Source organism: Acomys russatus, chromosome 6 (assembly GCF_903995435.1).
Source record: "Acomys russatus chromosome 6, mAcoRus1.1, whole genome shotgun sequence".
In the NCBI taxonomy this organism is placed as follows: Eukaryota; Metazoa; Chordata; class Mammalia; order Rodentia; family Muridae; genus Acomys; species Acomys russatus.
Window position 1 is genome coordinate 9,434,465 of NC_067142.1, and position 15,306 is coordinate 9,449,770.

The window sequence follows — 15,306 nt, forward strand, 5'->3', positions numbered from 1 at the left end:
AGCCAAGAAGAGAGTTGATACCCTATGAGAATATATAGGGGGACGTAATCCCCCTCAGGAACAGTCATAGGGGAGGGGAATAATGGGAAAATGGGTGGGGGGAGGAATGGGAGGATACAAGGGATGGAATAAACATTGAGATGTAACAAGAATAAATTAATAAAAAAAAAGAATAAAAAAAAGTTGCTGGTTCTTTTAGAAATTCAAAAAGATATACATTCACTTCTATGTTTATATTAGACAAATAATAGAGGATAATCACACCGACCTAAGGAAGCTAAATAGCAAGGAGGAACCTAGGGAGAATGCCTAATTCTTATTTAGAAAGACAAATAGAATAGAAACAGGAAGCAGTTTTAAGAGAAGGAACGGGAAGAAGGCATACCATAGAGGTTCTCTGAAAGACACCACCCAGCAAGAGATTCAAGTAAAGGCTGAGACATACTGCTAAATTTCAGGATGGAGAGTAGGGAGTCTTATGGAAGAGTTGGGGAATAGAAGGAACTAACGGGTTAGCAGCTCCACATGGAGATCAATGGAGCCAACACATCAGGGCTTAGGATGGGTATGCTGCAGTGACTGATGCATTAACCAAGGACGATGCATGGTGAGGACCTAAACCCTCTACTCAGTTGTAGTAAATAGGCAGCATAGTCTCCTGGTTGATCCCATAATATGGACAGTAGGGACTATTTCTGACATGGACTCTTCCCCCCACACACACATATTCATCACTTCCTCCTGGCACAGCAGCCTTTCCTGGCCTCAGAGGATGAGGATACACTTAGTTCAAATGAGACTTGATAGGCTGAGGTCAGATGATAGGGGAGCAGATTTCACACTTGCTGAAGATTAGGGAAGAGAGGGTGAGGATTTGAGCCATGGAGGGGGGAATCTGGAGCTCTGAGGAAGTATAGGGCTACAATTGGTATACTAAATGAAGAAATTAAAATAAAAAAGAATGTTTTAAATAAAGACTCAAGAAAATATACCAGAGAGGAATTTAAAGAATTATTCATTACTAAAGCAATGCCAATCATTTAAAAGAATTTTGTTTTAAATTTTAAAAGATTAGCACTTTTCAATTAGTGCTTATGCTTAAAAAAAAAAAAAACAGAACCAGGTGGGTGGTGTACACCCCTAATCCAAGCACTCACCACCTGAGACAATAGACCTGAGAGTTCCAGTGAGATTATTTGAAAAGAAAAGAAAAAAACCCAAAACTTGATAGTGTTACTGGGCAGAATAAGGGAGGTTGAAACCGTTCTCTGTTACTCACTGTGATATTACCAATTATGATGTCCTGTGCCTCAGTTTTCACAACTGTAGAAAACTGAAATAGTAGGTATATTAGTATCAGCTAGTAACCAGAGTTACTAGGAGAGGTAAGGACAGTATGTGTTCATGAGAATAATTAGACACAGAGGTTCCAGTTCTCTATTTTGTGTATTCTTGGCAGTCATATATTCAAAGGTATACTATAACTGGTATAGGTATGTCAAGTCTCTACCCTGAAAACACTGTGGGGATTATCTCCGTATATAGATCTTATTATTGTCTAAACACACGATGAAAAGGAGGACCCAGGATCCAAAAGCAGCCTCATGCAATTAGCAATCTTGACTTGACAAAACTGAAGATCTGGTCTGTTGACATGATTTTGGCCATTAACTTTCAAACTAGTAAGTAGCTGATTAAATGTCTCATGGGCTTCATAAAGAATAAGTCCCTGTCTTTCTCCTATTCTTCCTCCTATTCTTTGTCTTCATCCTCCCCTTCTTCATTTTTTCCTCCTCTTCCACTTCCTGTTCTTCTTCTTTCATTTCCTCCTCCTCATTTTTTTCAGTCTCTCCCTCCTTTCCTGCCTGTCTTTATTTTCTGCTTCTTCTCTCTATCTTGTTCTCATAATAAATGACATCTAAACACCCTATGGACTATTTATTGTTATTCTTGTGCTTTCACCTAACTCATCCCATGCATTCCCAGTTTTCATTGTATCTTTTAGATTAAATGAATAATTCTTTATAATCAAGTCATATGAAATACACCACAAGAAAGAAAGATAATACAAAAAACAGTCATAAAAAGCATACCAAGGAAAATTTAATCTATGCTCCTGAGATGAACACAGCATTGCATGTATCCCTGCTTCTGTGACATACCACAGTCTACCCTGAAGCTTAACTGACTAGTTGAGATGAACTAGCCAAAAATGTAGAATCCTGTTATAGTAACAGAAGTTTTCAAGGTGAGTAGAACTATATTCCTGATCACAGAAAAGTGTTGTGTGAGATTATGCTATATATGTGAGTTTCTTCAGTTCATTTTTTCAAGCAACTTTTCCATATGGTAGGATTCTGATTCCAAAATATACTTGCTATAGCTCTATTAGGATGTTTTGTCCTGACATAGTATGATAAAAAAAAATCTTTTGATAAGAAAGCTCAATTTTGATTTGCCATCAATACTACTTGTATGTGTTCATTTCTGTCCTTTCTATAACCCTGTTATATCCACTAAGTCTACTGTGTTTCTAAAGCTTTATTCACATCATTATTGTATGCTTATAATTAGAGCATCATCATGATGGCCTAGGTGCTACAGACACCTTGGAAACTGAGAAGCAAAGTCTTCTTTGCAAATTTTATTTTATTCAGTATGTCACCAACAAAGAAGTTCAAATAACAGAGAACTGCAGATTTCAATAGACACTTTAGTTCACCAATGTATGTGAATTTGAGGGACTAAACAATGGCATTTAAGAATGCATGAATTTTTAACTACTTATAATAATTGCAGGAAAGAAAAGAAGAGACAAACGTTCATTTGTGAAACAGTACTCTTTGAAAAAGTAAAATAATCCAGGGCTTACCATTTTGGAGTGGCAAATATCACAGACCTATAGTCAGTCATTATATAAAAAGAATTAATGCCTATGAGAAAATCAGAGTAAGAAATGGTGTCCTGTGCCACAGGGTTATGGCTCCCACATCATATTTCTCCCAAAGACCTGGATAATGCCTGTGTATAAGCACAGCTCATATTTATTCTTTACCAGCCCTGAGTGGTGATCATGGCAGCAAAGATGGCAGTATACATGAGGCTACTATTCTTTTGACATTCAGACCTGCTTAAGAGATTTTACATTTAATGGATTACAGCATGGAACAAATAATAACGAATTAATGCGATGCAATAAAGAGAAATTAGTCAATGAGTTTGAGACTTGAGTGGCAAAATGACACTGGCCAAGAATACCAATTACAGATAATAAAAGCGAAGTGGAAGGAAGGTTAGGCTGAGGGTGCCTAGCTGTCTCTGCAGGGTACTGCAGACATGAGCTGTCCCTTCTGGCAAGGCTGGCCTTGTGGCTTCATGCCACCAACACTCACCATTCTTGGAGAGGAGGAGAGCCAGAAAATTCTGAGAAGAGAAATTGAGGAAGAGCAAGAGGCTGGGTGCCTGTGCTGTCACAAAACTCAGTGTGATGGTTTCTTTGGATGGAGCTGTATCTCTGTAGATAGCTGAAGATGACAGTCTTGTATTCTTGGTCACTGAATATGGATCTTGAAACATGTATGTAACAGAGGTGCCAGAATCAAAAAGAGCTGAAATCTCTGTGAAAGAGAAGACAAGAGAACATATTTTCAAACATTTAGTCAATTATTTAGGGTAGCTAAAATGCCTGTTCATTACTTCCTCTGTACCCAGCACTGGGTGAGTAATATTAAAAAATCAGATAATGTGCTTCTCAATAATTTTGAAGAGGCTCAAATCAGGTTCAGTGTGTTTGTGGATCTGTAGTGATTTGTGGGACTAAGGTTAGGATGCCAACCCTAATCTTTATCTACTGTTTTTCTGAGACACTAAACCTGGAACTTATTGACTGGCTAGAATGGCAGGTAATGGAGCTCAGAACTCTATCTCACCTCTGTTAGTGATGCATCTTGTTTTCTCCAAGGGAACTGGGGCTCAACACTAAGACTCCCATGCTTAAATGCAAGCACTTTTCTGACAGAAGCATTTCCCAAGCACTGGTAGCCATTGTTTGTAATTACAAATATGGCTAGGGAGGTTAATCCTAAATGCAACTCTCCCTATGTTCATCATGTTATTCAGTGAGATAGTCTTTGTAAAGCATTGCCCAACAGGGCTTGGACTTGAGGAATCTCTGTATTATTAGAGCATATAATGTAGGGATTAGAAGATGACTTGGTTCATCATATGTTTGTGGCACGAGTGTGAAGAAGTGAGTTTTGATCTCCAGCATCTACATTAAAAGATAGGAGTGATGGTGTGCACATGTAACTCAGACCTGCGGAAGCAGAGACAGGAAGATGCCAGTGTTCCTTTGTTAGTATTGCACTAGAGATGTTAAATTTTGAAGAGCATACATGTACATACACAAGTGAACATACACATATGCATACACACACACATGATCACATACATATGTACACACATACTACAAATACACAAAAGAAATGAAAAAAGAAGAAGATAATTTAACCTAAGTTTATCTCAGTAGCCTTCATAAAATATGTCTTCTGATTGACAATATATCTGTCAACATGTGGGAATACTTATTCTGCCTGAGTCCAGGCTGCTCCTAAACTAACTTTAAATGTCATCTTTTAAGTACAGGTATGAAGGAAAGGTTGCATCTTATAGATAAGTGAGCACACACCTGTCTAGGAAACTGTGGTAAACGTGAATTCTTAGGGGCATGATAGGATTCTCTTCTTCCCAAAGAAGAAGAAAGCTTCCCTCAATGTTCTCTGGCTAAATGTGGCTCACCGAGAACACACCCAAATTCGGCTTTGCTTCCTAATGCTCTTGCTATTTCTCTACGTTGTTAAAATTCTAACATTAAGTAATCATACCACCTATTTCATGCTATATATTTGTGCATATTGTCTAGTACATGTGAAGTACTAGTGCAATTTTGGAATTGGTTCAGAAAGAAAAATTTTCTTCTATCAAGCAAGTTATGTCAGTGTTTCCTATGCTAAAAGTATAAAGCAAACCCTTTTGGCCATGAAGATATTGAAGCATCATTTGTTCGGCACAAGTGTTTTACCTAGATACATATCACCTGTAGTTTCAGCTACTATTTTCCAGTTAACAAAATAAAAGCCCTGGTTTGATGCTTGTGTACACAGTCAAATGTCTTTGTGATTCATGGTGTATAAAAGCATATTAGATATGGGAAACAACAATGCTATTTTTCCTGCTTTTTAGGACAAGAAATTAAAAATTAAAAAGCTTTTTTGATTAGACATGTCAAAAATGATATTCTGGTTGTATACAGGAGCTAATTTTAATTATTTTTAATATTGAAATACTATTTGTTTCAGTGTAAAGGTAAATTCATCCATATGTACATATGTTGCTACTCAACCCTTTTTTTTTTTTTATGGTTTATGTCAGAAGATGAAGGTGCTGAAATAGATTTGTTTTTTCCATAGATTGCTTATGAATAAAATCTAAAGCATATTAAGTGAATTTTCAATTATGATTTTAGTTTAAGATAGTAGAATATTTCAAAAAACACTAAAATCCATCAGTGAGGGAGAATTTTTATAATGTATGCAGTGATCATTGATTGAATGCTAAATTCTACACCTGCTAAGAAATTGCTGCATTTTCCCACATTATAAATGTGGGAATCAAAGAATTTTGAGGTTAAATACATAGTTACTATCTGCACAGGAATATTGTGAAATAAATGAGAACCTGAAACCGGAGTATTTCCCCAGAGCTCCAATATACATGAATTAAATAAGAGAACACCACATTTACAATGGGAAATGTTGCAATTGTTATAACTGGTGGCTACAAATACTTAGGATTTGTAGAGGAGTGTTTATGGGATGAAATAAGGGAAGCCAGGGGTGTAAATAAAAACCACAAAATGATCTCCACTACAATAAATGCAAGCCACATTCTAAAACATGTTATCTGTGTGTGATTAAGTTAGGATTAACATTCTAGAACTTGTAGTTACAAAAATATTGAACATAAAAAGAGTGCTGAAGGCCAAAAAATACACGTAGATAAATGGTGCCCAGTCATAGCATATTTGTAGGTGAAAAAAATCATGTCAACAATGCCAATCTGGTTCATAGGGTAAAGGTGATTGCAGCCATATCTGAGGTCCTGAGTTCAATCTCAGGGGCCACGTAGTAGAATGAAAGAAGCATCTCTCGAAAGTTGTCCTTTGACCACACATGTGCACGGGCATATTGATGTGTGTGTGGGGGGGGATGTGTGTGTGTGTGCGCGGCCGTGCGCACGCAGGTACACGCACATACTCAGACTCATACACATACAAAGCTACATGAGATAGATCCAAAATGGCAGCAAACAGCATGGACCATGTTTAGAAGCTCCAGTAACAAATTTAGGGAATTGCACGAAATTCTGAACCAGGAATACCAAGCTCCCACCCTACTACTTCAGGAGTACTCCACAGTTTGAGAGGACCAAAATACAGAAAACCTGCATACCCCTGCACACAGGAGGAGCGCGGATTTTCTTGGACTGGAGCAGCAGTGGCAGAGGCTGAGGTTTGCGGCTGGGAACCCCTCTGGCAAGGATGACTGGCATGGTAACTGGTGGGAATTGCTGCAAAAGAAGGGACTCTGTGCAAGATTTGGGCCCCGCAACCCACGGTATGTGGCTCATGCCTTGAGAACCAAACTGGACTGTGAGCACGGTTCAGCCCCAGAATCCCTAGCTGAGCTCCACACTATTTGGGCCCAGAGAACCTAGCTGAGCTTGGCACGCGGGCCCAGCCCTGAGACTTTGGCTGCACTTGGCATGCAGTCTGTGGCCCAGAGTCCCTGGTTGAATTCAAAGCCCAGTTTGGGTCCAGAGTCCCTGGCTGAATTCAGCACACATTTGGGGTCCAGAGACCCTAGCTGGGCTTGGCATGCAGCTCAGCCCCTGATACTCTAGCTGAGCTTGGCGGGAATTTTGGGTCCTGAGACTCTAGCTGAGCTTAGCACTCAGTCCTGGACCTGAGACTTTGGTTAGACTTGGCGCACAGATTGGGCCCAAAATTCCTAGTTGAAATTGGCACGTAGTTTGGATCCAGAGTCCCTAGCTGAGCTTGGCATGCATTTAAGCTCCTGAGACTCTCGCTTAACTTGGCTCACAGTTTGGGCCCAGAGACCCTCACTGAGCTTGAACCACAAACCCCACGCTGAGTCTCTGGTGAATTCAGTGGGCAGTTTTGGCCCAGAGACTCTAGCTGAACTTGACAGCGATTTTGGTCCAGAGCCCCTAGCTGAACATGGTGGGAAGTTTGGGCACAGAGACTCTAGCAGAGTTTGGCATGCGGTCCAGGTGCCAAGACTCTAGCTGAACTCAGTGTGCTGTTTGGGCCAGTGACCCTGGTTTGACTCAGCACTAACTGGACTAAGTGAGTGGATTAGGCCCAGAGACCCGTTTTGGTCCAGAGGCCCATTTGGGTACAGAGACATGAACTGTGTGCAGTTTGGGCCCTGTGACACTAACCTGGACTCTGTGAGCGCTCTGGGTCCTGAAATGCTACCAGAAATCACAGACCAGTGGAGCATCAAAGCTCCAGGAGTAAATAAATCTCGGGGAGACAGGGAGTACAGTCGCAATTAGACCCCCTCCACCTGACTTGCTTCAGTCCCTGGAGAGCTCCAGTGCCACAAGAGTACCCAGAAGGCTGTAGACACTTTGGCCTGACCCAACACATATTCAGAGACTCATGACAATTGTAGGACCCACAGTATAGGGGAGCTGGCAATCACTGCCTTTGAGAGACCCAAACTAAAGGGCTAACCTTTTGTCATCCAGACCAGTGAAATATCAGAGCTTCCAGCCTAGGAAAATCATGAGAAAACAAGTGAATCAATCCCCAGACTCACTCCACCTAACTCCGGAGGCTACCTTCCAAAAACAGAGATGGCGAGATGTCTAAAGGACAGCATAAAATCATATGCAAAAAAACCCCAAAACAATATGGTGTTTCCAGATACCAGTGATACCAAAGAAAACAAACAAGAGAATGCAAACACAATGGAAATACAAGAAAAAAGACCTCAAATCCTTAATAATGAGGATAATAATGGAGAAAATCAATAAAATTAGTAATCAAATGCAGGAAGATGCAGCCAAACAGGTGGAAGAAATAAAAGAGGCCTATAGAGAGACACTGGAAAATTTTCGGGAAAATACAAACAATCAGAGGAAGGAAATCAATAAAGGTCTATAAAGAGGGACTGGAAGAAACTCAGGAATATACAAACAATTAGATAAAAGAAATAAACAAAACAGTTGAAGATCTAAATATGAAATTGGACTCAATGATAAACACAAAGACAGAAAAAAATCCAGGAACGTGAGAGCTCAGAGAGGTAGGCAAGCAACAAAGAAGTGAGCCTTTCTAACAGACTCCAAGAGATGGAGGAAAGAATCTCTGGTTTAGAAGATACAATCATAGATCTTGAGGCAACCATTAAAGAAAAAGCTAAATCTGGAGAATTCTTGACACTAAACATCCAAGAAATCAAGGACACCATGAAAAGAAGAAATCTGAGGATAATAGGCATTGAGGAAAGAGAAGATGCCAGACTCCAAGACCCAGAAAATATTCCCATCAAAATTGTAGAAGAAAACTTCCCATTATCTAAAGAAAGAGATGCCTATATTCATACAACAGGCCTATAGAACACGAAATAGAATAGACCAGAAAAGAAAAACTTCCTGTCACATAATAATCAAAACACAAAATACGCAGAACAAAGAAAAAATATTAAAACCTTAAAGGGGAAGAGGACAAATAACATTTAATGGCAAACCTATCAGAATTATACCTGACTTCTTAGCAGACGTCATAAAAGCCAGAAGGCCCTGGACAGAGATCTTGCAAACCTTAAGAGACCACAGATGCCAGGCCAGACTACTTTACCAAGCAAAACTATATATAATCATTGATGAATTAAACAAATTATTCCATGACAAAAACAAATTCACACAGTACCTATCCACAAATCCAGCTTTACAGAAGGTAGTAGAAGGAAAACTACACCCCAAAGGCACAAGCTACAACCGAAACTACACAGGAAATAGGTAATGACACAACTGCAAAAACACAACAGCACAAATGCTCCTGGAACCAACGTAAAAATTAACAGTCACTGGTCATTAATATCTCTCAACATCAATGGTCTCAATTCTCTAATAAAAAAAGCACAGGCTAATTGAATGGATGCATAAACAAAATCCAACATTCTTCTGCATTCAAGAAACACATCTCACCCATAAAGATAGACATTACCTCAAGGTAAAAGGCTGGAAAAAATATTTCAAGCAAATGGTCACAAGAAGCAAGCAGGCATACTCATTTTAATATCTAACAAAATAGAATTTCAGCCAAAATTAATCAAAAGGGATGAGGAAGGACACTTCATACTTATCAAAGGTCAAGTCAACCAATATGACATCACCATTCTGAATATCTATGTTCCCAATACAAAGACACCCACATTTGTAAAAGATATGTTAATGAAGCTTAAACCACACATCGATACCCATACATTAATAGGGAGAGACTTCAACATTTCACTCTCACTGAAGGCTAGGTCATTGAAACAGAAACTAAGCCGAGAAATAACATCATTACCCAATGCCATGAATCAAATGGATCTAACAGATATATGTAGAACCTTTCACCCAAACAAAAAGGAGTATACCTTCTTCTCTGCACCCCATGAAACATTCTCCAAAATTGACCACATAGTAGGTCACAAAGCAAGCCTCAAGAGATACAGGAGGATAGAAATAATAACTTGTATCCTGTCAGATCACCATGGTCTTAGGCTGCAATTTAACAACAACAGAAATAACAAAAAGCCAACACATATGTGGAGACTAAACAACTCTCTACTTAATGACACCTGGGTCAGGGAAGAAATAAAGAAAGAAATTAAGGACTTTCTTAAATTCAACGAAAATGAAGAAACAACATACCCAAATATGTGTGATACATTGACTAGAGTGCTAAGAGAAATATCATAGCACTAAGTGCCTTTAAAAATAAATTGGAACCATCCTGCATAAGGAACTTAACAACACATCTGGAAGCTATAGATAAAAAAGAAGCAGAAACACCCAAGAGGAGTAGACATCTGGAAATAATCAAACTCAGGGCTGAAATTAATAAATTATAAACTAAGAAAGTAGTCCAAAGAATCAACAAAACCAAGAGCTGGTTCTATGAGAAAATCAACAAGATAGACAAACCATTGGCTAAACTAACCAAAAGGCAGAGAGACAGTATTCAAGTCATCAAAATCGAAAATGAAAAGCGAGTGATAACAACAGACACTGAAGAAATACCAAGAATCGTAAGATCCTACTTCGAAGGCATACATCCCACAAAATTTGAAAATCTAACGGAAATGGACAATTTTCTTGGTCAATTCCACTTTCCAAAATTGAATGAAGAACAGACAAACATGCTAAATAGTCCCATTTCCCATATAGAAATAGAAGCAATCTTTGATAGTCTCCCAACCAAAAAAAAAGCCCAGGGCGAGAATTCTACCAGACTGTCAAAGATGAGATAATACCAATACTCTAGCAAGGTATTCCAAAAGATAGAAATGGATGGAACATTACCAAATTCATTCTATTATGCCATAGTCACATTTATACCTAAACCTTATAAAGTCCCAACAAAGAACGAGAATTTCAAACCAACTTGTCTCATGCACATTGATGCAAAAATACTCAATAAAATACTTGGAAAACCAAAACAAGAACATAGCAAAGAAGTCATTCAACTTGACCAGGTAGGCTTCATTGAAGGCATGCATGGATGGTTTAATATATGGAAATTTATCAACGTAATCCACCATATAAACAAACCGAAAGTTAAAAAATCACATGATCATCTCCATAGAGGCAGAGAAAGCATTTCATAAAATCCAACACCCATTCATGTTTAAAGTTTTGGACAGATCAGGAATACAAGGCACATAGGTCAACATAACAAAGGCTACATACAGCAAGCCAATAGCCAAAATCAAATTGTAGAGTGAGATACTTAAGGAAATTCCTCTAAAATTGGAAACAAGGCAAGGCTTCCCACTTTCTCCATATCTCTTCAATAAGTAATGGATGTTCTAATCAGAGCAATAAGACAACAAATGAGATCAAGGGGATCCAAATGGGAAAGGAGGAAGTCAAATTATCCCTATTTGCAGATGATATGATAGTGTATATAAGTGACCCCCAAAATTCCACCTGAGAACCACTACAGCTGAGAAACACCTTCAGCAAATTGGCTGGATACAAAATTATTTCAAAAAAGTCAGTACCCTTCCTATATACAAATGACAATTATGCAATAAAAGAAATTAGGAAAACTACACCCTTCATGTTAGCCACAAGCAATATAAAGTATTTAGGAGTTACTCTAACCAAGCAAGTGAAGGACTTATCTGAAAAAAATTTCAAAATTATGAATAAAGAGAATTAGGATGACATGAGAAAATGGAATGATCTTCCTTGCTCAGGTACTGGAAGAATTAACATAGTAGTAATGGCCATCTTACCAAAAACATTTCACAGATTCAATGCAATCCCTATCAAAATACCTACACAATTTTTTAAAAACATTGGAAGTTCAATTCTGTACCTCATGTGGAAAAACAAAAAATCTAGAATAGCTAAAACAATCTTGTACAATAAAAAATCCTCCAGAGGAATCTCCATACCTGATCTCAAGCTGTACTATAGAGCTATAGTAATTAAAACAGCATGGTCCTAGCACACCAATAGGCTGGTTGATCAGTGGAATCGAATCAAAGACTCAGATATGAATCCACACATGTACAGCCACTTCTTTTTTGACAAAGAACCCAAATCTATTCAATGGAAAAGAAATAGTTTGTTCAACAAATGGTGCTGGTCTACCTGAGTCACACGCAAAAAAAAAAAAAAAAAAAAAAAAAAAAAAAAATGCAATAGGACCCAAATTTTTCACCATGCACAAAACTCAAATCCAAATGGATCAAATACCTCATTATAAAAACAGAGACTCGAAATAAGTTAGAAGAAAAAGTGGTGAAGAGCCTGGAACACATTGGCACAGTAGAAAACTTCCTGAACAGAACACCAACAGCCAGACCTTAGGGTCGACAATTAACAAATGGGTACTCATGAGGCTGAGAAGCTTTAGTAAGGGAGGAGACACTGTCAGCAGAACAAAGTGACAGCCTACAGAGTGGGAAAAGATCGATACCAACCATACATCAGACAAAAGTCTAATATTGAAAACATATAAAGAACTCAGGAAAATAAACACCACCAAATGAAGTAACCCAATTGAGAAATGGGTTTCAGAACTAAACAGAGAATTATCAACAGAGGAATATAAAATGGCTGAGAAACACTTAAAGAAATGCCCAACTTCCTTAGTCATCAGGGAAAGACAAATCAAAACAACTCTGAGATTCCATCTTACATCCATCAGAATGCCTAAGAACAAAAATTCAAGTGACACCATATGCTTGTGAGGAGGCTGAGAGAGGAACACTCCTTCACTGCTTGTGGGAATGCAAACTAGTACAGCCACTTTGGAAATCTATCTGGCACTATTTCAGAAAACTGGGAATAGGGCTTCCTCAAGACTCAGCTTGGAATATACCCAGAAGATGCTCCAGCACACAACAAGAAAATTTGCTCAACTATGTTCATAGCAGCCTTATTCATAATAGCCAGACCATAGAAATAGCCCAAGTGTCCCTCAGTAGAAAAATGGATAAAGAAACTGTGGTACATTTACACTATGGAATACTACTCAGCTATTAAAAACAAGCATTTACTGAAATTCGTGGACAAATGGATTGAACTAGAGAAATGATCATAATGAGTGAGTTAACCCAGAAACAGAAAGACTCAAATGGTGTATACTCACTTGTATCTGGACACACGCCCATGGTGCATGTCCCATGAAAGTCTTCATTTACCAGGAAAGTGGGACAGAGGGGAGGACATCCTATTGGGACTCTAGTTAATAGAAGCATTGGAGAATGGGGGAAAAAAGATTTAGATGGTCCTAGAAACCTACAAGAAGAACATTATGATGGGCAGATTTGGGCTCTGGGGTCCTGTTCAAACTATGGCACCAGCCAAGTATAATATGGGCAGTAAACTTTGAACCCCTACCCAGATCTAGCCAATGAACAGGACAGTCTCCACAGTTGAGTGGAGAGTGGGGTCTGACTTTCACACAAACTCTGATGCCCCGTACTTGACCGCGTCCCCTGGATGGGGATGTCTGGTGGCACTCAGAGGATGGATAGCCGGTTACCAAGAAGAGACTTAATACTCTATGAGCATATACAGGGGGAGGTGGTCCCCCTCAGTCAGAGTCATAGGGGAGGGGAGTAAGGGGAAAATGGAAGGGAGGAAGCAATGGGAGGATATAAGGAATAGGATAACAATTTAGATGTAATATGAATAAATTAATAAAATATATTTTTAAAAAGCGACATGAATAATTAAATTTTATTTAAACTTGGTAAAATAAATAATGGAATCATGTAAGAGCACAATCTTAAGTACAAAACTAACTCATAATGTAACAAGGTCATCAATAGGAAAAACAAAACTATAGGATACTTAGAAGAAATTATAAGTACAAATTATTGATTCCTTGAATCCATTTATTTCTCTTGTATGACAGTAAATGTAGAAGAAATAAAAGTAAGATTAGAAAATTTGAGCTCTATCATAATGAAAGAGTTTTCTGCTTGAAACCATATAATGAGGACTATAAGAAGAAAACCCAGGGAATGGAAGATAAATTTGCAGATTAAATTTTTACAATGCACGTATTTTCAAAAGACAGAAAAATGCAACTTAATGACAATGAGAATAGAAATATGAAAAATGTTCAAATATTTAGTTATTCATAAAAGATATTGAAATGAATGGTAATGATTTAAAGAATGTTTTGCATGACTAGTCGCTACATATGAGTAAGACAGAGCCACAATATGGCACCATTTCTTGTACAATTGGATGTCTACTATAAGACAAGCACACAATTACAAGTTGTGAGAGTGCAAAAAACCACACACACACACACACACACACACACACACACACACACAAAACTGGAGTTTTTGAAGAACAGTTATGGTAAGGATGGACAATCTGAAATCCACTTTGAAAAACAACTTTACAATTCATCAAAAGATAGAATCCTGTTTTCAAGACTCTTTACCCCACTTTTCAGATATAGACAAAGGACAGATAATTCTTCACTTTTAAGGGCAGGGAGCAGGGAATGCTGCTATTTGATCAGTTTCCCTTGGCAGGGAGGCACTGAGGTTACAAAGAGGAAGGGATTGCAGGTTATCAAGGATGAGAGCTGATAGACTGTGGTAAGCTGGTTGGGAAGGAGGGATGCCCCTTCAGAGGTCTAGGCAAGGGAACAGGACTGGAGAGGGAGGGAGAATGGGAACGGGAAGCTAAGAGCAAGGGGACAATAATAAGGATGCAGTGTCAATTAATTTTAATAAATAAGAAAAATGGGACAAAGAATGTTAAAACATAAAAAGAAAAAAAAAAAAAAACATAGGACCTGCCAAATGACTCAGTAGGTGAGTGCACATGCCATCCATTAAGTTTGGTGACCTGAGATTCATTTCCACTGCTGCACAGTGATGTTAGGTACAATAGGAAAAACCCACAACACCTCCAAAAAGGGCAGGACCACAGACTTGGTCCAACACGAAAGTTTTGACTCAGCTTAAGCTGGACTCTAGAGGACTTCTGGTGGGTAGATCAATGCTCATAGACAGCATTCCTCAGAATCCAGCATTAACAGGTTTCTGACAGTCAAGACAGTCCAGTTTCCTTGGCATACACCTGTGGTTACATAATAAACCTAAAAGGTAACTCCCAGGCTCTTCCGGTACCAAACACATATACAGGTTATGCATTTCAAAGCCCAGAGTAGCATCCTGGCTCATTGGTTCATCTTATCTCCTCCATTATGCAAATTCCCAGAATATTCCAGATTACATACCTGGCAAGCCTCCTGCCCCCTCCAACTTATCTGCTTCTATTTCTAGTATCTCTGCTATTTTGCCACTCCCCTACCCCTATAGGAGAGATAGCCCTGGCCCTGGCCAATCTTATCTGCTTCTTTTTCTCTCTAATCTGGAGTATTCTAGTTGTTTCTGTCTGTTCTCTTTCTCATATCTACAAATGATAAAATTATACTGCGTATGGAGCAGCTATTACCATGAT

At 38.6% G+C, this 15,306-nt stretch overlaps 1 protein-coding gene across 1 annotated transcript in view; it reads right to left on the reverse strand.

The window, feature by feature from the left end:
- LOC127190912 (contactin-associated protein like 5-1-like) overlaps window positions 1–15,306 on the reverse strand; it is a 721,994-nt gene that overhangs the window by 129,424 nt on the left and 577,264 nt on the right. The window contains exon 19 of the mRNA XM_051148186.1: window positions 3,393–3,617. Within this exon, the coding sequence (XP_051004143.1) occupies window positions 3,393–3,617 (225 nt within the window). The remainder of the gene's footprint in view (window positions 1–3,392; window positions 3,618–15,306) is intronic.